This window comes from Galeopterus variegatus, unplaced genomic scaffold (genome assembly GCF_000696425.1).
Source record: "Galeopterus variegatus unplaced genomic scaffold, G_variegatus-3.0.2 Scaffold217, whole genome shotgun sequence".
Lineage (NCBI taxonomy): Eukaryota > Metazoa > Chordata > Mammalia > Dermoptera > Cynocephalidae > Galeopterus > Galeopterus variegatus.
In genome coordinates this window covers 705,808-733,076 of record NW_007726328.1, presented here as the reverse complement: position 1 = coordinate 733,076, position 27,269 = coordinate 705,808, and the positions used below count along the sequence as shown (strand labels likewise).

The 27,269-nt window shown below is 40.7% G+C and overlaps 1 protein-coding gene across 1 annotated transcript in view; it reads left to right on the top strand.

Moving 5' to 3' along the window:
* Positions 1–27,269, top strand: part of RASEF (RAS and EF-hand domain containing) — a 92,515-nt gene that overhangs the window by 29,951 nt on the left and 35,295 nt on the right. The window contains exons 4-7 of the mRNA XM_008566003.1: positions 16,676–16,822; positions 18,473–18,563; positions 25,181–25,276; positions 26,225–26,302. Coding sequence (XP_008564225.1) covers positions 16,676–16,822; positions 18,473–18,563; positions 25,181–25,276; positions 26,225–26,302 — 412 coding nt within the window. The remainder of the gene's footprint in view (positions 1–16,675; positions 16,823–18,472; positions 18,564–25,180; positions 25,277–26,224; positions 26,303–27,269) is intronic.

The following is a 27,269-nucleotide window of genomic DNA, read 5'->3' as shown; positions in this document are numbered from 1 at the left end:
AAACCTAAATGATGATAGGCCACAAAGAGAGGAAGTGACTGTCACAAAAATGTTTAGTATAGAGACTGTAACTATGTGTGTAAATATATTTGAAACTTTGACAGCTGTAGATTTCACTTCAGTTGGCAGAATATCGAAGTGTATTTGGATGCAATTATTTGTACCACCAATTTTGGGTGCATTTCTATTCTGTAGATTTCTTAATTTTATAAAAATATAATTTTTACCAGAATTTATGCCATTGAATTTGTAATGGCGTTTGTAATAAGGTTTTACTTTTGACAGAATGAACTTCCAAAAGCTTTACTTTGATTCTGTGCAGTGGATGGAAAAAAGTCAAGCCATTATTGGAATTAATGCAACTGGATGATTTTTGAAACATCTCATTGCACTGACATAAAACTGGTCTCATTTACCTTTGCACATTTCTTTTTCTGCTCATGGAGACAACATAAACAGCTATCACTTCACTCTTTGCATTTGTGCAAGAAAACACAGAATCCAAAATGTGCAGAATTAACTTAGAACAACAGTCTCTTGATCTAAGGGAACAGTCATGCTTCAGAGGTGATGTGTAAATGAACCTTCTGTAGATGCATGCATAAAATTGTAGACTGTGAACACGGTGTTCTTAAAAGATGCTGTTGCTGGGGCCGGCCCGGTGGCGCACTGGATAGTGCGCCGCTTGGGAAGCGCGGCGGCGCTCCCGCCCGAGGGTTCAGATCCCACATACAGACCGGTTCCCGCTCACTGGCTGAGCGAGGCGCGGGGGCAACACCGAGGGTTGCGATCCCGTTGCCGGTCCCGGTCCGGTACGGGGGCAACACTGAGGGTTGCAATCCGTTGCCGGACACGGAAAAAACAAAAAAAAAAAAAAAAAAAGATGCTGTTGCTTCTTTGGGAGATTTACATCTTCCTGTTTTCATGTGGTTACTATCACTGTAGTCCACCATGGTGGAGGATGAATGCTGACAAGCTTTTCTTCGTTTTGTTTTGTTTCAAATAAACTTTATTTTTTATTTTATTTTATTTATTTATTTATTTTTTCCTTTTTGTCTTTTTCCGTGTCCGGCAACGGATTGCAACCCTCAGTGTCGCGCCCGTACCGGACCGGACCGGCAACGGGATCGCAACCCTCGGTGTTGCTCCCGCGCCTCGCTCAGCCAGTGAGCGGGAACCGGTCTGTATGTGGGATCCGAACCCTGGGCGGGAGCGCCGCCGCGCTTCCCAAGCGGCGCACTGTAGCAGTGCGCCACCGGGCCGGCCCTAAACTTTATTTTTTAGAATGGTTTTAGATTTAAAGAAAACTTGGAAAGAGAGTAGAGAGTTCCCATATAACCCGCACTTACTTTCTCTTATTATTAATATCTTGCTTTGGTGCAGTGCATTTGTTACAGTTAATGAGCTTATATTGATATATTATTATTAACTAAATTTCACATTTTATTCAGATTTCCTCAGGTTTCCCTTAATGTCTCTTTTTTAGTTCCAGCCTCCCATCTGAGATATCACATTACATTTAGTTCCCATGTCTCCTTAGGCTCTTCTTGGGTGTGACAGTTAACATTTTGAGCAGTTATGCATTTATCAGTTTTCTTGAGCAAAGAAAATTGGGTGCGTAACTTTTTATTAAGGGTGCAGCTTTTTTTGTTTGCTTTTTGAGTAGTTGCTGCCGAAAGGGTTTATTGCAAAATATAAGAGCATTACCATCCAATAAAATAACTATATATACATATAAACCATAGGAAAAATGGTTAAATCACTGTAGCAAGAACATTCCAATTACTCTCTATTGCTCTGTGGCAGGACCATCCAACTTTTGTTTTCTCTATTCATGTGCACTGTGCCTTTAATTTCCCAATTTCTTACTGATTTGGCTACAGGGCTTCCTGGCAGCATTGCCCACCTTGCAGGTAGCAGCACAACTGGCTGGCTTTTGCAGTGGCCGGCAAGGGCAGCTGCTGCCAATCTTTCTCCATCACCATCTGGGCCCTGAAGGAGCTATCTGTCTCCAGCTTCTCTTGGCTGAGCTTAATTTGTTTTATCAGTGAGTATTCTGTTTCCTGCTCCTGAAAGGAAAGTTTTAGTTACATTGTGTCTGGAAAGGGTCAGGAAAGGAGAGATGGATTTATCACTGCTTGTCTTCTGATTTAGCCACATGTTAATGAGAAGTCTTTTCAATGCACAGATGTCTCACACACTACTAGGTGGAAGTGGAGATCTGCTAAACTCACCCTGCCTTATTTTAATGCAACTGCTAATATCTTTAAATGCACACTTAGTACACAGTTTAATAACAGGTAGTAACTGTCAATGCAACTTTTTGATTAAAAGAATGAAAATTCTGGATAAATGCTAAAGTGGACAGGATACAGGACAGCAAGCATAAACTGGAATTGTCCCAGGCAAAGCTGAGAAGGTGACAGACGGTTGTCTAAAGAAAAGTTTTACGAAAAACTGATACAGCATTTTTTATTTTCTCCCCAAATCCTGTCTTTCTTGCCAAAATAGAAAGAAATTTTCAGTGAAAAATAACCATAGAACACCTACTTGCACAAACATTATTAGCTTATGCCTCCATTTAACTTGACTCAAAGTAAATTTTGATATAAAGGAAATACTAGTAGAATACATGGCATTGCGAGATAAGAAGTAAAGAGTTGCATATTCTTAGGTATACATGGACACATGTACAGTGCGTTAACAATAAGATATCAACAGAATGAACTCCTATATATGAAAAAAATTTGATCTGGACCTAGGGGAAGGATGTGAACAGAAACCTGTTTTCCTCCATAAAGAAGGCTGAGGTCTGCATTGCCCCATCCCCATACCTGTGCACAGGGCCTTATGTTAACAGACCGTAACAGGGCTTAGCAAAGCCAGGCCCATTTGACCCTCTCTGCCTGTTTGTGTAAATAAAGCTTTATTGAAGCATAGCCAAACCCATTCATGTACGTGTTGTCCAGGGCTGCTTTCACCCTACAATGATAGAGCTGGTAGTTGCAACAGAGGTCATATGGCCTGCAAAGCTTAAAGTATTTTCTTTCTGGTGCTTTAGAAAAGATTCACTGACCTGTGTACTATGACCTTTGCAGACTGACCTTGGCCTGAGGGCATGACTCAGTTCTCTTTTTTCAGTTCCTGGAGCACTGGTACCTAAAGACATTTCTGTCCTTGGGGCTTCCATATCACAAGACATTTTTCCTTTTAGCCCTTTCCTAGAACGCAGCCCAGACACAGGCAGGAGAAACCATCTCCTTCTTTCTCATTCAGTTGGGTAGTGGAGTGAAGGGTAACAGCAGATCATGACAATGGCTAACACCCTGTGCCATGTGCTTTAGGAGGGGTTCATCCTCCCACCTGACCTGTATGTGGTGGTCCTATGATTATCCTCCCTTTCTGGCTGAGGAGATTGAAGCTCCAGAGGTTAGGTATTCTGCCTTGGGCTGTGAGGCTGAGCTGTGGCAGAGGAAGCATTGAATCCAGCCAGCCTATTTACCTATTCATTCATGACTTAAGAAGCCTGTAGCTGCTTTGAGGCTGTGCCTTCTGTAAACCTTCAGCACAATGCCTCTTGCAGTTTCTGCCTTCCTGCCTCCATTGTCAAACTCCCAGTAAGTAAATGTCAGTGATTTGAAATAGTAAACAATTTATAATCTGAATTGTTTCTAGACTTTGAGTTAATCTATTTAACTCATCTTCCAGGTGGATTCCATTTTAAAACCTTTTGGAGAATGTTACCCAAATAAGCACATGTATAAGTAAAATATCTTTCAGGGTGATGCAAATCCAGAAAGACTTTTACCTGTAGGAGGTGTATTTGGGCAGAAGTCCCTGAATGAGGTATTGGTGGATTCATACCTGGTCTGGATCCTCCTCTGATCAGGCTGCAGCAGAACAGAGGCCAGGGAAGCCCAGGCCACTGGACCTGCTTGTCTTTCCAAGTCTGCTGGCTGGTGAGACCAAACTGAGGAGACATTGTTTGTTTCCCCTAGAATGGGGGGCCAGATTACCATTCTGTAACTGAGTTAATGAGGGGGGAGACCTACGCTGAGCACAAAGATTGGGGCCACTTCCAGTTCTAGGCAGCTCGGCTTGAAGGCTGTTAGGGGGCAGAGGCACAGCCTGTCTGGAAAGCAAGACTTGAACTTCAGAAACAGAAGTAATGTTGCTCTGTTCTAGCAGCATAGCTGGTGAAAGGTTCAGAAAGAATTGGTGCAGAGACAAGAAATCAGGCTAGAAGGAGTTTATTGGCACACTCAGCACAGTGGAGGCGTAGGGACAGAGCCTAGCCTCCCCTTGTCCCCGGGGTTGGGCTTATATGTCCTCTTGTGGTGAGCTGTGTTGTTCTGATTGGCCATAGCTTATGTTAATGAGGAGTTAATGAAATATCCAGTGGGAGTTGTTGAGGCCTTATGTTAATTAGGTGATTTTTAGTTTGCATTGATTGGTTCCCTTAGTATGTAAAGTAGGGTTTCTGAGGGGACACATGGCATGGAATTCTTTGTGGTTATGAGTTCCTTTGTCTTTTTACTTTGCAGGGGAAGTCCCATAGGAGGGGAACTGCCATTTTGAGTATCTTTGGGTGGCACCATCTTAAATGGTCCTCCCTGAACTAATAGCTGGATTTGGCCATTGAGATTTATTTTCTGGTTAATTGAGGTTTATTCTGGAATAAATGTGTACTATGTAATAAAAGTACATGTTAAAAAAGAGTAATTTTTTACTGAACTTGTATGGAGGAGAAAAGGATAAGCCTCTGTACTTACTGTAGTGGACTGAGTTATGTACCCCCAAACTCACCGAAGCTTGAATTGTGTCCCCCAAGTTTTATGTATTAGGAACTTAGCTCCCACTGTGACTGTTAAGAGAGTGGGAAATTCAAGGTGGAGCCTTGAAGAGGTGATTGGATTGTAGAACCGTGCAGTGGTGAGTGGATTAAAAATGGTGGTCAGGGGCATGGCTCTGAGGGCTTTAAAAAAAGAGAGAGTCTGTCTTTTTGTCGCTCTGCTCTTTCTGCTTCCACCATCTTGCAATGTGAGATCTCTGGGTCACTGTCACCACGACCAGATGGACTTTGGACTTCCCAGCCTGAGAAACTGTAAGCAAGAAATTTCGTTTTTCTTTATAAATCATCCAGTCTCAGGCATTCTGTTATAGCAACACAAAACGGACTAATACACTGATGGAGCAGCAGTGTGGTTCATTCGGTTTTTCTCTTTCTGTGCCTGGCTTATTTCACTAAGCATAATTTTCTCAAAGTTCTTCCGTATTGCTGTGAATGGCAGAATTTCATTCCTTTGTATGGCACAGTAGTATTCCATTGTGTAAATATACCACATTTTCCTTATCCAGTCATTGGCCAATGGACATGTAGGTTGGTTCCAACTCTTAGCTGCTGTAATAGAGCTGTGATGAACATGGGAGTGCAGGTGTCCCTTTGACATGATGATTTCCATTCCTGTGGGTACATACCTAGAAGTGGGATTGCTGGGTTGTATGGCAATTGTATCTGTAGTTGTTTGAGGAATCTCTGTACTGTTTTCCATAATGGCTACATGAATTTACAGCCCCACCATCAGTGTAGGAGGGTTCTTCTTTCTCTGCATCCTTGCCAACATTTGTTATTCTCTGTCATTCTGATAATGGCCAGTCTAACTGGTGTGAGGTGATATCTCAATATGGTTTTGATTTGCATTTCCTTGATGCTTGGTGGTGTTGAGCATTTTTTCTGTGTCTGTTGGCCATTTGTATATCTTCCTTTGAGAAATGCCTATTTGACTCCTTTGTCCATTTTTTTAATTGGGTTACTGGTTGTTTTTTACTGTTAAGTTGTTTGAGTTCCTTGTATATTCTAGATATTAATCCCTTGTCAGATTCATAGTTTGAAAATGTTTCTCCCATTCTGTAGATTGTCTTTTTGCTCTGTTAATTGTTTCTTTTGCTGTGCAGAAGATTTTTAGTTTAATATAATCCCATTTCTTTATTTTCTCTTTTGTTGTCTGTGGTTTGGGGATCTTATTCATAAAGTCTTTACCCAGTCCTACTTCCTGGAGTGTTTCCCCTATGTTTTCTTTTAGTAGTTTTATAGCTTCAGGTCTTATATATAAGTCTTTAATCCATTTTGGGTTGATTTTGGTATATGGAAAGAGGTACAGGTCTGGTTTTATTCTTCTACACATGCATATCAAGTTTTCCCAGCACCATTTATCAAAGAGGCAGTCTTTCCCCAATATCTGTTCTTGGTGCCTTTGTTGAAAATCAGTTGGCTGTAAGTATATGGGTTGATCTCTCAGTTCTCTATTCTGTTCCCTTGGTGTGTGTCTGTTTTTATGCTGGTACCATGCTATTTGGTTCCTGTGTCTTTGTAGTATAATTTGAAGTCAGGTAGTGATATGCCTCTGGTTTTATTTATTTATGTTTTTTGTTCAGGTTTGTTTTGGATATTCAAGGTCTTTTGTTGTTCCATATGAATGTTAGGATTGTTTTTTCTATTTCTGTGAAGAATGTCATTGGTATTTTGATGGGGATTGTGTTGACTCTATAGATGGCTTTGGGTAGTATGGACATTTTCACAATGTTAATTCTTCCAATCTAAGAGTGTGGAATGTCTTTCCATCTTTTTGTGTCCTCTTTAATTTCTTAAAGCCATGATTTTTAGTTCACACTATAGGGATCTTTCATCTCTTTGGTTAAATTGGTTGCTGGGTATTTTATTTTTTTGTGTGACTATTGCAAATGGGTTTGTTCTCTTGATTTCTTTTTCTGCTAGTTTGTTATTGGAGTATAAAAAACAGTACTGATATTTGTGAGTTGATTTTGTATCCTGAAACTTTAGTGAAATTGTTTATTATCCCTAAGAGCTTTTTGATAGGGTCTTTAGGTTTTTGTATATATAAGCTCATGTCATCTGCAAACAGGGACGAATTGACTTTGTCTTTTCCAATCTGGTTCTCTTTATTTATGCCTCTTGCCTAATTGCTCTGGTTAGTACTTCTAGTACTATGTTAAATAGGAGTGGTAAGACTGGGCATCCTTGTGTTGTTCCTGTTCTTAGGATGATATTGGTGGTAGATTGTTGTATGTGGCTTTTATTGTGTTGAGAGTCTATCAAAAGGGATGTTGAATTTTGTCAAAAGCTTTTTTGGCATCTATTGAGATAATTGTGTAGTTTTTGTCCTTAATTTTGTTGGTGTGGTTTATCACATTTATTGACTTGCATATATTGAAACATCCTTGCATCCCTGGGATGAATCCCACTTGATTGTGGTGTGTAATTTTTTTACGTTTTGCTGTATTCTGATTGCTATTATTTTGTTGAGGATTTTTGCATCTATGTTCATCAGTTGTACTGGCTTATAGTTTTTTGTTGTTGTTGTTGTATTTGTCTGGTTTTGGTATCAGGATGATGCTGGCCTCATAGAATGAGTTTGGAAGAATGGCCTCTGTTTCAATCTTTTGAAATATTTTGAAGAGAATTGCTGTTAATTCCTCTTTAAAGATTTGGTAGAATTCAGAGGTAAAGTCATCAGGTCCTGGGTTTTGTAGGGAGAGTGCGGATTACTGTTTTAATCTTGTAGCTTGTTATCGGTCTGTTCACATTTTCTATGTCTTCGTTCAGTCTTGGTGGTGAGTATGTGTCCAGAAATTTATCCATTTCCTTCAAGTTTCCAAATTTGTTGACATGTAGTTGTTTATAATAGTCTTTAATGATGCTTTGTGTTTCTGTATCGTTGGTTGTAATGTCTCCTTCTTCATTTCTGATTTTTGTTATTTGGGTATTCTCTCTTCTTTTTTTTAATTAGCCTAGCTAATGGTTTGTCTATTTTGTTTATCTTCTCAAAAAACCAACTTTTTGTTTCATTGATATTTTGTATCATTTTTGGGGGTCTCTATTTCATATATTTCTATTGTGATCTTAGTTATTTCTTCCTGTCTGCAAATTTTGGGATTGGATTGTTGTTGTTTTTCTAGTTCTTTGAAGTGTAGTGTTTGGTTGTATATTTGCAGTCTTTCTGTTCTTTTGATGTAAGTGTTTATTGTGATGAATTTACCTCTTAGTACTGTTTTTACAGTATCCCACAGGTTTTGGTATGATGTATCTTTGTTTTTGTTAGTTTCAAGAAATTTTTTGATTTCTAGTTTAACTTCTTCTTGGACCCATAGGTCATTCAAGATCTTGTTGTTTAATTTCCTTGTATTTGTATAGTTTCCAGAGTTTGGCTTGTTACTGATTTCTACTTTTAATCTTTTGTGGTCTGAAAAGATACTTGAAATGATTTCAGTTTTTAAAAATTTGTTGAGACTTGATTTGTGACCTACCATAGGGTCTGTCCTGGAGAATGTTCCATGCACTGATGAGAAGAATGTATGTTCTGTAGTTGCTGGATGAAATGTTCTATAGAAGTCTGCTAGGTCCAATTGATCTAAAGTGTGGTGTAAATCCTGTGTTTCTCTGTTAATTTGTTGCCTAGATGATCTGTTCAGTGCTGAGAGAGGGATGTTCAGGTCCCCTACTGTTATCATATAGGAGTCTATCTCTTTCTTTAGGCCTAATAGTGTTTGCTTTATGTACCTGTGTGCTTTGGTGATGGGGCAGATATATTTATGATTGTTATGTCTTCTTGCTGGATAGATTCCTTTATCATTATATAGTGACCTTCATTGTCTCTTGGATGGTTTTTGGTTTAACATCTATTTTATCTGATATAAGAATAGCTACTCCTACTCGTCTTTGGTTTCCATTTGCATGGTATGTCTCTTTCCATCCCTTCCCTATTAGTCTATATGTGTCTTTGCAGGTGAGTATACAGTTGGGTCTTGAAGATAGCATATAGTTGGGTCTAGCTTTTTAATCCAGTCAGTCAGTCTGTGTCTTTTGTGTAGGGAGTTTAATCTGTTTATGTTTAGGGTCATTATTGCAAGGCATTGTCTTACTCCTGGAATTTTATTTATTTTCATTTGGGTGTTTTAAATATCTTTTGTTCCTTTCTTCCCCTTTTAGTGTTTGTCTTTAACGTTAATCTTTGTTGGTTTTTTGAGGTGGTAAGATTTAATTTCTTTCTCTCTCTCGTTTTCATTTTTGTTCCACCAGTTGGTTTTGTTCTTTGTTGTGTATTCGTGGTAGTGATTGTCCTTTGTTGGATTCCAGATGCAAGACTCCCTTGAGGATTTCTTGCAAGGCTGGTCATGTGGTGGTGATGTCCCACAGTTTTCGTTTGTCTAGAAAATACACTATTTCTCTCTTATTTCTGAAGGGTAGCCTTGCTGGGTGTAGTATTCTAAGTTGACAGTTTTTTTCTTTTAGTATTTTGACTATATCTTCCCATTTTCTTCTGGCCTGTAGAGTTTTTGTTGAGAAGTGTGCTGTTAGTCTAATATGGGCTCCCTTATAGGTGGATTGATGCTTTTCTCTTCCTGTTCTTAGGATTTTCTTCTTGGAGCATTGTCAGTTTGACTATAATGAGTGTTGGAGAGGATCTTTTTGGATTGAATCTGTTTGGTGATGTTTGAGCCTCCTGGATCTGAAGGTCCATGCCTCTTCCTATTCTTGGGAATTTTTCCATTATTACATCATTGAATAGGTTTTTAATACCTTCTCCTTTCTACTGGAACACTCATGATTTGAATATTTGTGCACTTATGGTTGTCTGCTATCTCTCTTAGGCTTTTTTCATTTTTCTTAATTCCTTTTTCTGTCTGGGTTATTTTAAAAACATGATTTTCAAGATCAGAAATTCTTTCTCCCAGTTACTCTAACCTGCTGCTTAAGTTCTTGGTTTATTTTATTTTATTGAATAAATCCTTCAGTTCCTGGAATTGTGCTACATTCTTTTTAAAGGTATTAATCTCTTCGTAAATTTCCTCCTTCATAACCTGGATTTTTTTTTCTAATTTTATTATGTTGTCTGAATCTTCTTGTATCTCATTGAGTTTCCTTAAGGTTGTTGCTCAGATTTCCTTTTCAGTCATTTCAAGGTTTTCCTCCTCTATGGAGTCTGGTACTTGAGAATTACTGTATTCCTTTGGTGGTGTCATATTTTCTTGGTTTTTCATATTTCCAGTATCTTTATGTTGATGTCTGGTTATCTGATAGACCAGCTGCTTCTTCTATTACTGTGGAGTGGGCTTGAGGAGAGACTTCTTCCTCTTTTTCCAGTCTCTGCTGGTGACTGTTGTTGTGTCAGTGCATTTGAGTGAGTGGTGGGTCACCTGTATGGTGGTAGTGGCCACTACTGTGGCAGCATCCTGCCCTTTGGCGGCAGTGGCTATGGTGGACCAGAAGTGGTGTTTTCAGTGTGCTCCTGCCTTCTGATGGGCCGGGGGTGCTTCCTGCTTCTCCTGCCTAGGACTGTGGGTGTGCTCCTGCCTTCTGCTGGGTGGGGGGTGCTGCCCACAGCTCTTGCCTAGGGCCTTGGGCATGATCTTGCCTCTGCTGGACAGTAGGAGCTGCCTGCCCTTTTGTCTTTTTGATAATAGACATTCTAACGGTTAAAATGATATCTCATTCTGGTTTTGATTTTCATTTCCCTGATAATTAATGATGTTGAGCATTTTTTCATACATCTGTTTGCCAATATTATGTCTTCTTTTGAATATGTCTATTAAGGTCTGCTGGCCATTTTTTAATCAGTTTTTTTTTTTTTTTGTCTCTTGAGTTCTTTATGTATTCTGGATATTAACCCTTTGCCAGATGTATAGTTTGTAAATATTTCCTCCCTTTTGGTGGGTTTTCTCTTTACTCTGTTGATGGTTTCCTTTGCTGTGCAGAAGCTTTATAGTTTGATATTTCACAGGACTTTTCAATCATCTGTGAGCCTTATGTGGGAAGGAACTTGGTCTGCTTCTGAGCGTTTTATTTCCAGGATCTCACTTGGATGGCATGGATGTTTTAATTTCTCATGCTCAGATCTTAGGATCTTAGCACCAATTTTCTCATGGCATTACTTAGTGTAGAATCATGGAAACATTGGCATTTAATACTGTTTACTTTCTTTCATAAAACTGCTTTAGGTTTTAGATCTATATAACATATAGCTTAAATAAATTGTATAGCTCCCCATTTTAATGCTTAAAGGAGCAAGACTTGGAATCTAAGGGCCAATTTCCCAAGCAACCCTACTGGGTCACCATGTTCCTTAATTGCAGTGGTGTGGTCTGTACTTGACTGCTTTCCAGGGGTGTCCAGGCATTTTAAATACCGGCCCAGCTGCATTACAGATACCTAAACACAAATATATATGTGCTCATCTATCAAAATGTGTGATTTTTAAAAATGTTCATACATCTTAAGTATACGTGTTTTTTCTTTCAAATACATATTATTTCCCTCTCAGCTTCAGTGGGACTTTTGAAATTTAAAATGCTTATTTCCCAGGGATCATTTAAAAAATTTAAGTTGTGACATTTTTATCAGTAATTTGCCATTACTACTGTCTTTTCTACAAATCAACATTATTTATTGAACAAGAATATGTATAGGCTTAGGTTTTAAACACATACAACCGGCTGGTAATTCAGGGTGCATTTTTCTCTAATTGCATTTCATATGATACCTTATGCCATAGATTATTTTCAGTGTTAGTGGATTTCTCAGTACAGAAGTAGAGACTGTTTTTTGTCTTGACTGACTAATGCTTATGACTCGATCCTTAATCTTTACCTAGTACGAGCATTTGCCAAGTACACCTGTAAACAGGCCTACATGGCATCTGTGAGTTCAGGCGTAATCGCTTTAGATGAGGCCCTGGGTCTCAATGAGTTCAAAGAGCTCTTGAGCCTCATCACTACTGGGCACTCTTCTCAGCACTCACATGTGCCAAACTGGACCAGGCCTAGAAGAAAACAGAGTGTGTGTGTGGCCACTGTGTAGTTTCTGCTTGTTTTGACGTCAGGAGCAAGGACACCGGGAGGGGCTGGAGACTACTGCACTCTTGGAGTGGAACAAAAGATTACTTGGTACCAAGAACTGGTGCCAAGTAAGTCTGTTGAGTTGAAGAATCCACAGGTGTTTATGTCCCCATGCAGGGCACAACATTTAAATCATAGCGTAGAGGGACCAGGTATTATCTTTGTAAGACCTATAATGAAGTTTTTTGTTTTTGTTTTGTTTTTGGTCTTTCTGTCAGGTGTGAGAATCACCATAATCAGCATGATCCAGGTGATTCTCCTGGTTCACAGGTATAGACCAAATGAAGCCCACAGGCAGATGGGGCGGGGGTGGAAGGTGGGAGTGTGCTTCACTGTACCGTTGTGCTTACCTTAAGTAGCTTTAAGTAAACTAAGTTTTATAAGGTTATCTCATTTTAATCTTAGTCATGCTTATAATGTGGGCCATCCTTATAGCAATAATACATATCCTCTTCCAAAGTAAATTTTAAAACATCTTGGTATTGTACATCAAATTTCCTTAAATGGAGGTGTGTAGTTGGGACCCCTGAAAATCAGTTTGGCACTTACTTTTTGGTGTGAAGAGCTAGTTCCGCCCTATGGAGCCTGACCCTGGAGCCAGGTGGACTGGGTTGGAATTCTAGCTGTGCTACAAGATGATACTTATTCTCTGCCTCAGTCTCCTCCTCAGTAAAAAGGATACTAGTGATAATGTCTTCATAGGATTGTCATGAGAATTAAGTGAATAACACATGTAAATACTTAAATCACTGCCTGGGCTGCATATATAAGATGTTCAATAAATGTCTGTTTCAGTATATGAATGCTTCAGAATAGTCCTTTATTCCCTTCTAAAGAGCGTGGGTGGTGGTGGTAAAGACTTACCGTAATCGTAAAAGTTTTAATACTTAGTTAATATAAACAAGGAGATAATGAAGTATTTTAATTTGGAAGAGGATGATAAAATACCAAAGTAGGAAACTATAATGCTAACTTTCTGAGCTCAAGCTGACTGTAACAAAAAACTTCCAAGGCTTAGTGGCTTCACGCAGTACGAACTTATTTCTCTCTTATGTGTTGGACAGATTGGTGTGCTCAGGCAGCTCTCCCGAGCAGTTTCCCTCCATGTGGTGATTCAGGGATTGAAGCATATTCTGTCACATGGCTTTGCCATATTGGAGTTCTTCTCTATAGCTCTGAAGATGAGGAAAAGAGAGAAGGAAAGAAAAAAGAAGGAACAAAAGAATATGAGTAGGGGATCATACAAAGGATTTGGGGGGCCAGCGTGGGAAGTGGGAAACACACCACTTCTGCTCCCTTTCCATTCCCCAGAACTGGTCACGTGGTTCCATCCTAGCCAACAGGTGTCCTGGAAATCAAACCTCCCTCCAGACCCTATGATAAGAAATAATATAGATGAGTATCCACAACAGTTAGTTAACCATGTGACATATTTTCTGGTAGTGGCAGGCATTTTTTATAATTAACCTAATTGTACACTTCACTGTAAACTGTTCTTGAAATTCTGTGTAATGCCAAGACCAGAAAGCAAACCAAGAAAATTTACAAGTCATTACATTTCTTCTCATTTTAGAAATTTGCAGAAAGTGAGGGGAACTCCTGAGGCATCCACTTCTGAACATTATATTGTTGTGGAGTAAGCTGGTAAACAAGGACTCTAGATAACAATATCTTAATGGCCATCGCCAACAGTCAGGTTTGTATTAAAGAGAAGGTATTTGCACTTTGCATCCTGATGGTGGTCAGTAAATGGCAGAGATTAATAAACTAATGATTCTGTTGTGCACTGAAATTACCTGGGGCAATCTAAGAGTAGAGAACTTTTTATTTTTATTTTTTTACTGCTCTGTAATAAATATGGCTCACTATTGCAGTCAGCATTTGTTCTCAGCTCTGATGGGAAAGATGATGGCAGCTTTCTCTGTCTTATAGCACTAAGTAAAGTGACTTACTCCTGCAGGTTTATTAATAAGATTTCACTTGAGCAATTATTTTGAATCATAATTGGCCTCTGCACAGATCGAGCAGCTTATTTATAGGAGCACACCTGGGAGGGTTTACAGCCATGTGGTGCTTAATTAGGCATCGGAATTAATATGTACCTCATGTTTTGCAGTGTTTCCTAGTTCTGTAGATTGATTTTAAATCCTATTTCTTCTGTTGAAGTTCAGGTGTTTAACACAATTGGGAAACAATATGATATTATTGTTGATTTTGTGCTGTCCAGCATGAGACTGAATTTGAATCCCAATTCTGCCACTTAATCACTATGTGACTTTGGGCACTATATTTATTTAACTAAGGCTGTCTTGTTATTTCTCATAACAAACACCACAGACTGGGTGGCTTAAAGAACAGAAATTTCTTTTCTCACAATTCTGGTGGCTAGAAGTTTGATACCAAGGTAACAGCAGGGATGGTTTCTCCTGGGGCCACTCTCCTTGGCTGGTAGATTCCCATCTTCTCCTGTGTCTTCACATGGTCTTCACTAGAGTGACAGGGCAAGAGCCCAGGGAATGTTGATTGAATGGACAAATTTTGTGCTCAGGATTTCTGAGAGGTCTTTTGTGGCTGTCATTTTGGTGTCATTAGGCACCAAAGATGGCTATGAGTTGCTCTCAGACATCCTGGTTCCTGCAATGGCCTTCCCAAAAGCCTCACCAGAGCTAGACAAGCACCTGGAGAAGCTCAATATCTCCGTATCAGGGGTAGGAAACGGAAGGTTTTTGCACTGTCAGGGGAATAACAATAAAATCATAGCAGTAGATTACTGAACATGAGAGTTTTCTAAGCACTGGAGGTGATTTTCAAATAATGCAGTGTGCAAAAGTGGTTGGTTAGTAGCCAGTGATTTTTTCCTGTGATCAGTAACTGTCCCTAACATTTGTAAACTTGATGAGAATTGATAGAGTTCTTTGACACTGGTGTTATGGTAAGTTATTATCTCAGGCCCAAAGCATTGCTTATTCTTTAAATTCCTGGCATTTCTTCTTTCAACTAATGTAACTGTTCTTTGCTTTAAAAAAGTGCTGCTACTGTCACAACACAGTCACATCTTACATTAAATATTAATGAGCATGGCTCTTCACTAGGATCAGGAGAAGGAAGTTTGGATTGCATGATCTCTGATGTCAACTGCCCGAGGAGGCCAGTATGCAGCCCGTCAGTCAAGAGAAGCTTTAGATTTGGTGGAGAAGAGCATGGTTATTAAGTTCTCACATGGCCATAGCATCCAGTGACAGCAGTTGAGTCATACACGAACTAGACATAAAGGGTACACTATTCATGGATCGTGCTAGATGATACCTAGTGCATCACCTCCTAAACTATGAGTCAAAGCCAGCACCAGCCTCACCAGCTAGCTTCTTTATCCTCTGTCAGATCAGCTACTTAATCTTGTCAATTTTCTTTTGAAAAGCCTCTGAAAATTTTTGTCTTTTAATACATGGTATTAAATAACAAGTATGAGGACTGTCATGTATAAATACTGTGATATAGTAGGAAATACATATTTGGTCTTTGTCCCAGGTTCCTGGCACACATCTCCTAAACCCCTTGGAATCTCCAGGGAGATGAGAACGTCTCTTACAGGGCAATGAGATGACTAGTGGCTTGGGTCTCTACATATCTTCAGGATGGGGGCTGGTTGTCAGAAAGACCAAAGCACGATTAGAGGATTGACGTTTTCAGTCTCATCCCTGACCTCTGGGGAGGAGACAGGGAGGGGCTGAAGATTGAGTTAATCGCTAGTAGCCAGTGATTTAATCTGTCATGCTATGCAATGGAACCTTCCTAAAACCCCCTAAACAACGAGGTTTGCAGAGCTTCTGAGCTGATGAACACAGTGAGGTGCTGGTGGGGTGGTGTGCCTGAAAAAAGCAATGGAAGCTCCGTGCACCCCCTGCCCCCAGTACCTTACCTGTGCATCTCTTCCATTTGGCTCTTCCTGAGTTGTATCCTTTAAAATAAACTGGTAAACATAAGCCAAGTGTTTTCCTGAGTTCTTTGAACCATTCTGTAAATTATGGGACCTGAGGAGGGGGTCATAGGAACCCCTGATGGGTAGCTGGTTGGTCAGAAGTACAGGTGGCAGCCTGGGACTTGTGACTGGCGTTTAAAATAGGGGCAGTCTTGTGGGACTGAGCTCTTAACCTGTGGAGTCTGGGTTAGCTCCAGGTAGTTAGTGTCAGAATTGATTCGACCTGTTGGACACCTGGTTGGTGTCTAGAAAGTTGAAGGATTGGTTGGTGTACGGAAGAAACCCACACATTTGCAAGTCTTGTGAGTAAAAACAGTACAAATACATATGTAGATATGAATTTATATGAAGTATTTTTAACCAACTATGACATAATGGATATATGCCCTCCTGTAATCATAAAGGCTAAACTGTGTGTTATTAGGATTGATGAAACATGGAATTAAGTCAGTGGTTTATGTTACCTACCTTTTCTGTAGATTTACTTGTCTTTCTACTAAAAAACAAAACAAAACCCAAAACCAAAAAACAGCAGTGACAAAAAAATGTCCTTCCATGTAAGTCCCTTCCTGTGCATTTGCATTGATCTCATAAGCCTCATCCTCTCATATGGAGAAAGATGCAACATTACCTCTGACTGCTGTCTTCATTCTAGATCATTCTATTATTGCTGTTTTTTTCTTCCTTGGTTCTTAACTTATGTTTCTATTTCCTAAAAGAATTCTTCAAATTTGCCTTCTTTATTTTTAAATTGCTTTTATTTAATTTTTATTTTTTTGGCAGAAAAGAACAAGTTAGTACCCTGTATCAAAACATCAACCTCGTGGAGCCGAGACTAATTCAGCCATATGAACACGTTATAAAGAACTTCATCCGTGAGATCAAACTTCAGAGCACAGAAATGGAAAGCCTGGCCATTGCAGTGAAGAGGTATTGAGGTCCTTCTTTTCTAAGTGATACACAGGGTTCTTTAACTGGCTCTCTGACCCAGGCGGCAAATGACCTGAACTGCATTATCACATTATGATATATACAGGTGGCCTTCCTGGACGTCAGGAATCTAGAGCTTTCTAAATTAAGCCAGTATAGGAGAAGTTGAGTCAGGCAGTAATTTATAGGGTCAGCCTGTAATCAATGAGTAGGTCACTGTGATTCTCTTGTATAAACTCTTCAGGACCAAGGATTCAATATAAAACAATTCAAAGATTTATCTTATATCCAGCCACTTGAAACATACAGGAAACTTCATCCGGAGAGGTAGGCAGGACTCCATCTGAAGCCTGGCCTTGTCACTTACAGGCATGAGACCTGGTTACTTAATCTCCCTGAGTCTCAGTTCCTGCAGCTGCAAAATGAGGATGAAATGTTCACATCCTTAAGGTATAGAGGGTACAGTGGATGAAGCCCTTCACGCTGTGCCTGACACGCGGTGGGTGCTCAGCAATTCTGCTCTCCCTGTCTCTAAGCCTGCTCACCCAGCCCTCCCCCTGAACCCTAAGCCAGAAGACTGTTAGACTCTTACTGTAATACAGGCAGTTGTCTCACACAGGATATCTTGTTGGTTTTAGTAGCCCCCCAGTGCAAAAGAAGAATTTGTCTATGTTGCAGTCCCAACATCAGCCTCTTTGCTTCCTGGAAGGCCCGTACTCCTTGGGCATGTGTTGGGAAAGAGGGCTCATTTTGTTTGTCACAATTCTTGGGTGTCATGCCCCACAGACGCTTCTCGCTGCCATGTGCTCCCAGCTGCTGCCCACGCCACTGGTCTGTGCCTAGACCTTGTGAACACAGCCCCTCTGATAGGGTGCTGCCCTGTCTGCCTGGTGGCAGGGGAGGGCTTGGGCCCCCCTGTCTTCAGCTCCTCTGTCCCTTTATTCTCCCCCCAAACATGATGTTAAAACTATCTGGTCAAGCCTTTGGAGCAAGTGAAGGGAATTAAAGTGTAGAAGATTTGAAAATGTTTTAAAATCCTGATGCTAAATAAGACCTTTCTTATAGTCAAGCAAGAGTTGAATTCACGGAGGGTTTCTTATGAGCACTTCCAATACATGGATCTGGACTTTTCCCTCAATTTTGCTTCCTGGGGGGCTTCCAGTAGGGTAAAGGGTGCTCCTCAGGACTGCAGATTCTGTAGAGTATTCTGGAGTGTGGATCAGAGCCCCAGGGTAGGCCTCCTTTGAGGCATGAGTAGCAGGCCTGTAACATTGTGAGTTTTGTATAGTTAACATTTGAGAATTACATCTAACCATCTCTTTGCCATAGTCCTGGCAGCAAGAAGGATTTCCAGACTTTATTGAGAGCCTCCCAGTGATTTGGTATCTTCATTCTTTGCCACATTCTAGTTGAATATCATTTTATCTAATTTATTTCATTTATTTAATATCTAGTTTTAAGATCATTTTACACTGAAATGGTCAAATTGCCAATGTCATTTTATGATGTGGAAGGAATGGGAATATTATTTTGCCTGGTGTGTTTCTCCTCTGCAAAATATAGGGCTTGAAATAGGTGAGTCTGGTGTTTTCTCTTCATGTTACAAGCTCAGGAGTGTAACAAGAAGGTGTGCGTCCTTTTGAATTTCAGAGCCCAGGACAAGGCAGCCATGCAGCTGAATGAGTTGGAGGAGGAAATGGATCAGAGGATTCAGGCTGCAGAACAGAAGACACGGAAAGATGTGAGTTTCTGGGATTGGCCGTTCTTTGAGCAAATCTTTATGGAGCACCTTTCATGGACTGGGCCCCGGGCATTCCTCTAGGTGTCGGGCGAGGGTACAACAAGTACCCTCGCCCGACAGATTTTTACTGGTGGTGCTTTTGGGGAATAGAGTACGGAGAGATGGAGATAATAAGCAAGTAAGTAAAGCAGATAATTTCGGATGTAACAGAAGCAGCGTGTGTGCTAGATGGTGACTGGGAGAGCAGCTGCTTAGGTTGGGAGGTCAGAGATATCTTTGAAGAGGTGACATGAGAGCCGAGGCCTGAAGGAGAAGGCAGAACCTGCCCTTGGCAGAGAAGAGGCTGGACTTCTACGTACCTGTTGCGCTGCCCTTGCTCACTGCAAGTTTTAAATCTAGATTACAGTGAAATGAAAATTCTGTCTTCAAACTTTGGTGTTTTATAAAGGAATATACCTTTATTCAGCATTGTAGGGACTCCTTAAAGTCGGAGGTTGTCTGCTGCCTTTGGTGATTTCTATTGAAGAAATAATTGTCTTTTTTTCCCTTATAAAATATATTTGGGTGAATAATGGTTACTGAAAACAGAAAACAGACATATTTCTTTGAGTGACTGATGTTAGGTTAAAGATGTCATTTATATGTATTTATCTGCCCTGTTAATGCTGAGATTCAACAAATAGTGCATGAGTGGCCCGAGCGCTGGCGTCCAGTAGACCTTACGTTGCACCCTAGCTCTGCCCTTACCTGGGCTGGCTGGAAAGATAACCTAACCTCTGTGCCTTTGTTGTTCCATCTTTAAAATGGGATAATGCCACCTACACACTCCAATGAGGATTAAGCATGATGATCTGTATTCAGTGCCTGCCACAGGGCTGAGATGTGGGTGCACCGTGGCTGTTAGTGTCCAGCTCTTGTCTCTGGCTGTGTGTGCTTTCGGTTCCTTTCAGATTCTTTGCTTTAAATGGCTTTACCACGTATGTGCCCTAGGGCGTCCTTGTTGTCCAATATCTTAATAACAAGTTTAGTAACTATTTGGATGTCATATTCAACAGGGCAAAAGATTCAGGTCCAGCTTTACTGCAAAGACTGTCCCATTCTGCTCTCACTTTCCTTTTCCTAGTACAGAAAAAGTAAAGTCGTTTTTTTCCCCTGCCTTTTTTCTCTCTGTCCATTATATGAGTATTTAATCTGTGCACTCATTCATTCATCCAACACTTGTCACACACACGTGTTATTGCTTCTCTCAGCTAAATGCATCCCAGATTGGTTGTTGGTAATGGGGATATTACCATGCTCCCACCTCTTGTAGCTTCTTGTTTTGTTAATTATACATCTTCCCTGGTTTCCTGGCGTTAGTTCAGGGGTGGCAGATCTGTGCACCCACAGCGTCATTTCTGCATTCCACAGCAATGGCATGTGTGGCCCATCAGTTGCCATGTGTGTGGTCTCGGAAACCGCAGTGTGCCCGTCCAGGGCCTCCCTACCAGCTGCGTAGCTTTGGCACTGGGAAGAAGCCTGTTTGCCAGCCCATCCTAGCATCCTCCTAACACACTTTTCAACACTCTCTGGAACTCTCTGGAATGACACGTCCAGGCTGATAGAAGATATTCCCCAGTTTCCCTGCAGGCTGCGTGGCTCCCACAGATCCCTGGAGTCCGCACCACAGTGGCAGCTCTGGCCATCGGCATCACTGCTCGTGGCTCTCCTTCCTGTGGCTCCAGTTGTTTTCCTTCTCTTGATGCTTGTCGCCCCATCCCTTTCCATGTCCCTAAATTCTGCAAAGCTCAGAAAAAGTCTCTCCTTCTCCTGGATGCCCTGCAGTCCTCTACCCACCTTTGCCTCTCCCTGACTGTTGGGAAAATAGAGTAGTTTGGTCAGGGCCCTTGCCTCGGGTCTGGTTGGGTGTGGTTCAGCATTCTTTGTAAGCAAATTGTGTGTGTGTGTGTGTGTGTGTGTAGTTAGTGCGAATGCAAGCCAATGTATCTTTTTAGTTTTGTTGCTATTCTGTGTTCTTGAGAGAGAGAGAGAGAGAAAGAGAGAGTAGAGAGAGGAGTTTTAGTGAAGCTGGTGGGCAGGCGTCGGCCTCGGGCGTTTACTCGGTGCAGCCAGGCTTTCCAACCTGAGGCTCCCAAGGACCTTTTGGCCGGTTACCTAGCTCATAGACCTGCGTGTGTGGGGTCTGGTGACCCAGCCTGGTGTATGAAGGGTTTGTGACCCAGTCTGTGAATGGGCTTGAGGGGTCTGGGAGCTCCAGACCCAGCCCTAGCTCAACAATTGGCCCAGTTGGCAGGATTACTGGCAGGTAAAAGAGCCCAACAACTGGTGTGGTCGTGGGGCTAGACAACTGGTGTCACCGAGAGGATTAAGAGCGCTACAATTGGCACTGTTGACAGGATCCCGACATTAGCCTTGCCGTAGCACCACACTGACCTTGAGTCCTATTGTGTGTGTAGTATATGTTGTATCGTTTCAGTTAGTTTCTTTTTTTCTTATTGTCATATCTTTGTTGAGGTATAATTAGCATGCAATAAACTGCACATATTTAAAGGGTAGAGTATGTTAAGTTTGGACACATGTACATACCGTGAAACCATTCCCACAAGCAACATCATGGACCTGTCCACCCACTCTAGAAGTTTCCTCACACCCCTTTGTTACACCTTACTTCCTCCCTTCTTTACCCTCCTTGCCAGGCAACCACTGTTCTGTTTTCTGTCACTATAGATTAGTTTGAACTTTTTAGAATTGTATGCAAATGCGATCATGTAGTATGTATTGTTTCTGGTCTGGCTTCTTCCACTCAGCATGATTATTCTGAGACTTATCCAGGTATCAGTAGTTGATTCTTTTTGATTGCTGAGGCATGTCCCATTGTGCAGGTGTACCATGGTTTGTTTATCCATTCATCTGTTGAAGGACATTTGTGGCATTTCCAGTTTTGGGCTACTGTGGATTAAGGTGCTGTGAATATTCGTGTGCCTGTCTTTACATAGGCACATACTTTTATTTCTCTTGAGTAAACTCCTGGAGTAGAATGGTTGAATCACCTGTGTAGGTACGTGCTCACTTTTGGAAGACACCACCAAACTGATTTCCAGAGTGGGTGCACCACCGTTTGTCGCTTCCATCAGCAGTGTGTGAGAGCTCCATCCTTTAAGCATCGTAATGGGAATCCTGTTGTGATTTTCATTTGCGTTTCTCTAATGACTGATGGCATTGTGGACCTATTCATGTGCTTATTTGCCATGTGTTTATCTTCTCTGGTGAAGTGTCTCAAAATTTTTTTGCTCATTTAAAAAGTTAGGTTGTTTTCTTATTACTGAGTTTTGAAAGTTCTTGAATTTTCTGAATTTGAGTTCCTTATCAGATGCCTGATCTGTAAATATTTTCTCCCAGACAGTGACTTGTCTTTTCTTTCTCCTAAGAGTGTTGTTCAAAGAGTAGGAAATTTTAATTTTGATGAACTCCAGTTTATCAATGTTTTCTTTCATGGATCCTGCTTTTGATGTGGTATTTAAAAATCTTTGCCTAACCGAAGGTCATGCAGATTTGCCCCATGTTTTCTTCTATAAGTTTGATTATTTTAGGTTACATTTAGGATTTATTTTGGACATGGCACAAAGTACAGATCAATGTTCACATTTTTTTTTTTTTTGCGTGTGTGTGTCCTGATTGTTCTAGCAACATTTGTTGAAAAGATTGTCTGTTCTCCACTGAATTGCCTTTGCTCTTTGTCCAAAAGCAGTTTACTGTGTTTGTGTGGGTTTATTTCTGGGCTCTCTGTTGTGTTCCATTGATTGATTTGTCTATCTTTATGACAATATTACATTGTCTTGATTACTGTTGCTTTATAACAAGTCTTGAAATCAAGTGGTATTAGTTCCTCGATTTTATTTTTCAAAATTGTTTTAGCTATTTTAGGTCCTTAAATTTCCATAGAGTCAGTTTGTCAATTTCTAAAACAAAACAAAAAGCAAAGGAAAAAAAAAATCTGCTGGGGGTTTGATTTAACTTCATTGCGTCAGTAGATCAATTTGGGGAGGATTGGCATCTTAATAATATTGAATATTTTGATACAGGAACGTGATTTGTTTCTCCATTTATTTAGGCATTCTTTGATTTCTCTCAGCAATGTTTACTAGTAGTCAGTGTACAGATCTTGTACATCTCAGATTCATTTCTAAGTATGTCATTTTGATGCTGCTGTCAACTGTTTTTAAAAATTTCCAATCTGATTGTTCATTGTGAGTATATAGAGATACGTTTGGTTTTTGTGTGCTGGTCTTGCATTCTTGTTCACACTCTTTTTTTTGGTAGGTTCCATGAGATTTTCTAGGTTTATAATTATGTAATTTATGAGTACAGACAACTTTACTTCTCTCTCTGGTCTGGAGGGTGCTTTTTATTGCTCTCGCCTTATTGCACTGGTTAGAAAAAGAAAAGCGATGAGGTCCTCATTGCGTTCAGTGTGTCAACGCTGAGTGTGATATCAGTGCTGTCTTGTTTGTAGATGTCCTTTATTAAGCGGAGGAGGTTCCCTTCTGTCACTAGTTTGTTGAGAGTTACTGTTGTTGCTGTTGCTGTTTTAATCAGGAATGGATGTCGGATTTTGTCAAATTCTTTTTCTGTGTTTTCTGAAATGATCATTTATATTTTTTCAGAAAATTAATGTGGTGAATTACTTTGATTTTTGAATGTTAAAACAAAGATGCATTCTTGAAATAAACCCCAATTGGTTATGTTATATTCTCTTTTTTTATATGTTGTTCAGTTTGCTACATTTTATTTATCACGTTTGCATCCAGATTCAGAAGAGATATTGGTCTGTACTTTTCCTGTAATGTCCCCGTCTGATTTTGGTGTCAGGCTAACGCTGGCCTCACAGGATGGGTTGGGAAGTGTCCTTCCATTTCCATTTGCTGGAAGTTTGGGTAGAGTTAATCTGAACCACTAGCACTTCTTACCTACATTACTGTAATAACTTTTTATCTGATCTCCCAGCATCTGCCTGTTGTAGACTGGGAATGAATCAAGCTAGATAGTGATAATTTCCTTTATTGAGCACTGAATAAAATGTTTTTAAGCCATAAAAGTTTTTACGTTTGGGTTGTGGCCAAGGATCCAGTGCACAGACTTGCACCCAAGTCCATTTCAATGCCGGGAAGGCTGCCTCAGTTAGCACCTTGCATCGAGGCCTCAGTGTCTCCATCTGCCTGTGAAGTGGGCAATACCTGTTGCCTCACCTGTGCAGCTGGGTGGAGTCAAGACAGCTGCTTAACAAAAAGGTTACTGTTAGGGAAAATGTTGCTCTTCTGCTAAGCATTTCACATGGATTATTTCTTTTTTCTTTTTTTTTCTTTTTTTTTTTTTTTGTGACCAGTAAGGGGATCGCAACCCTTGGCTTGGTGTCGCCCGCACTGCGCTCAGCCAGTGAGCGCCCCAGCCAGCCCTATATAGGATCCGAACTTGCGGCGGGAGCACCGCTGCGCTCCCAGCGCTGCACTCTCCCGAGTGAGCCACGGGGTCGGCCCTCACATGGATTATTTAATTTACACGGATTGTTTAATTTTCATGGAGTATTTAACTTACTTGGAATATTTAATTTATATGGGTTATTTAATTTACTTGGATTATTTAATGTAATCCTTACAATAATCCAATAAGAAAACGGAAGCATGAAGAAGTTGAACAGCTTGCCCAGGTTTGACAGACCCTTTACTTTGGGTGGATATTCAGATGTGGGGTCATGCCAGCTCTGCAGAGAGGCCCCACCTCAGCCCCCATCAGACTGTCTTCCTGTCACATCTCCCTGTTTTTCTTCTTTCTGGAATCATTTCCTGAGATCGTCTTTGTTTTCTCTCTCCCCCACTGGAATGCAGGAGAGCATCAGTTTTTAGGTCCCCATGTCCCTGGTGCCTAGAACCTTTTGGTACATGGCGGGCCATCAGTGAGTATTCACACACCGAACTTCACTGGTTGGTGATGTAAACTATTTGGATACTGACATAGGATATAAAATTACACAATTAAAAGGAAATTTAGGGATATTTTAGCCTGTGAGAGCTTCTGAAGGGCTGACCTTCTGGGGTACCCTTTTGCCATTCTCTGGACAACTTGAAGGGACATGTTTGAAAAGTGCCAGCCTGTGGGGAAGTACTTTGTGTAGATATTTGCAGTGATGCGATTTAAATTCAGGTAAGGCGTAGGCCTTACTGTGTCCTGATGACATGACAGGACTCAGGCAAGCACCGGAGCCCTCAGCCTTGCCACATCTTGTAATTAATTATAGCAACAATTAAGTAATTAATTAATGTGCTATAGCCCTTTATCACAACATCATAGGCTTAGTGCTATCACTCCAAGGTGATGTGTGTGTCGGTTGTGGGATTCTGCAGTTCTTACACTTTTACAGGTTGTATCTTCAGAACTGCTGTACATCTAAAGTCACTTGGCTTCCTTCTGCTGTCCCTTCTCGCCCTCCCTGTGTAGGAGAACTGAGGTCAGCCTTAGTTTGACACATAATGTTTCTCACCCATGGGGTTTTTGAAGGTTGTTTATTTTAAGAGGCTGAACCTATTTAAATCAACAAATTCTTTTTTAAAATTTTCTTTTAGGAAAAACGCAAAGCAGAAGAAGCCCTCAGTGACCTCCGACGTCAGTATGAAACGGAGGTAGGAGATCTGCAGGTGACCATAAAGAAACTAAAAAAGGTAGGTCTGTGGCAGCTAGCCTTTTAGGAACGGCCTTAGTATCTCAGTGTGTCTAAGCTGATAACAGCTCAAAACACTTGGAATCATATTGAATCAGCGGCTTTCTCAGTCACGGTCAGCCATGTGGCAGTCGTGACATAGTTGTGTAAAAACTTTCCATGGGTACCATCTGGCAAATAAAAAAAGTTCTGAATCACACTACTTAGACCTGATGAAATGTGGGAGACATTTTGCTCAATACATAAACATTCCATCACTGGACACCTGCAAATCCCCATAATTCCCAGAGGATTTCAGCTATTTGTAGGAGGGACGCTTTTGTTTTCCATGTTATAGATGCTCCCTGATCCAATTTAGTCTAATAATACTAGTGAGTCAACCAGCAAGCAAAGCTCATGTATGTATTTATGTAATTGTGTGTGTGTGTCTCTAGCTTCATGTCATACTTAGATTTTATTGACTTTAGTTATTTAGTAAGCATTTCTTGAGCTCACCGTGAGGAAAACGTAGGTGCATCTGACACAAACTCTATTTTTAAAAAATCCTGCACTCTAGGAAGGGAGGGTAAGATATTTCTAAATAATTACAATATATAGAGTAGGAAGTGTTAAGTGCAGATGAAAATAAAGATCCAGACTCATATGCAATATAACTGAAAAAAGCAAGGATTGTGTTGCTTAAGAGTTGACTGGTTTCCAAAAAGGGCTCTTCAATTGTTTCCCAGAAAATTCATCTAACAATAAAACCTCTTTTTCAACTGTTCAAGTTACTTAAAACAAATTTTCAAATCTTTATGGATTTTATGTAGTTCTGTGGTTTATAAAGCATATAATGTTGAAGATTGAAGACTTTTGGAATCCCCATATCTACATTCAAGGATTTTCCTAAACTTAACCAAAGCAATTCAAAGTGAGTTTGTAAATGCATGGCTTTTATCTGCTCTTTCAGCTCGAAGAACAGTCAAAACACATAAATCAAAAGGAAGATGTGGCTGCATTAAAAAAGCAAATTTACGATTTATCAATGGTAAGAATCACCTTTGCACGTACTAAAACATATTTCCTGTTAGACTGCATAAACGTTATCATGTTGTTATTTCAGTGTTCCAGGAATAGCAGCTTACAGAGAAATTAATACTCTATTAAAGTCTTTAAAATACCTTTGAGCAAAGGTATTTATTTGGGCTTTCCCCTCATTCTAAGAAATAAAGACATGGTGCTTAAACTTTACGTAACGTGCTTGACCCTGTGCTCTTGTGGCATCTGCGCTGGCTGTGTCCCTCGCATTGTGACAGGAGGGCATTGTTGCCCTTCCCTCTCTCCAGCTTTTCTCTTTCTGTCCCTTTTCATCTTCTGCTGACCATATGTTTTCTTTTTCTGTTGCCAGAATTGATAACATTTACATCTGTTCTGCTATCATTATTAATTTTTTAAAAAATTTTGATTCTAGATTGACTCCTAAAAATTTGATAGGAAAGAGAGAACATTTTTTCTTCCTTCCTTTCTTCCTTCCTTTCCTTTCCTCTCCTCTCCTTCCCTCTCCTCTCTTTCCTCCCCTCCCCTCCCCTCCCCTTCCCTTTCCCTTCCCTTCCCTGGAGCCCTAGGGGACAGCAGGCCAGGAGAGCCCTTACTGGAAGGCCAGGCTAGCCCAGGCCAGAACCGGGGGCTAGTTAGAGGCAGGTCAGTCCAGGCCAGGCGGGACCAGGGGGGCTCTATTCTTCCTTCCTTCCTTCCTTCCTGCCTGCCTGCCTTTTCTTTCTTTCCTTCCTTCCAACCTTCCTTCTTTATTTTTTTCTTTGGAGGCTCTTTGTTTCTTTCCTTCATTCCTTCTTTCCTTCCTTCCTTCCTTCCTTCTTTGGGGTCTCTTTCTCTCTCCTCTCTCTCTCTCCTTTCTATGTTTCCTTCTTTCTTCTAGCCCGCCTACGTCCCTCCTGACCTGCCCTGCCACTAACAGGCAGGAGGCCCTGGCCTGACCTCCCCCTGGGTCCCCCAGA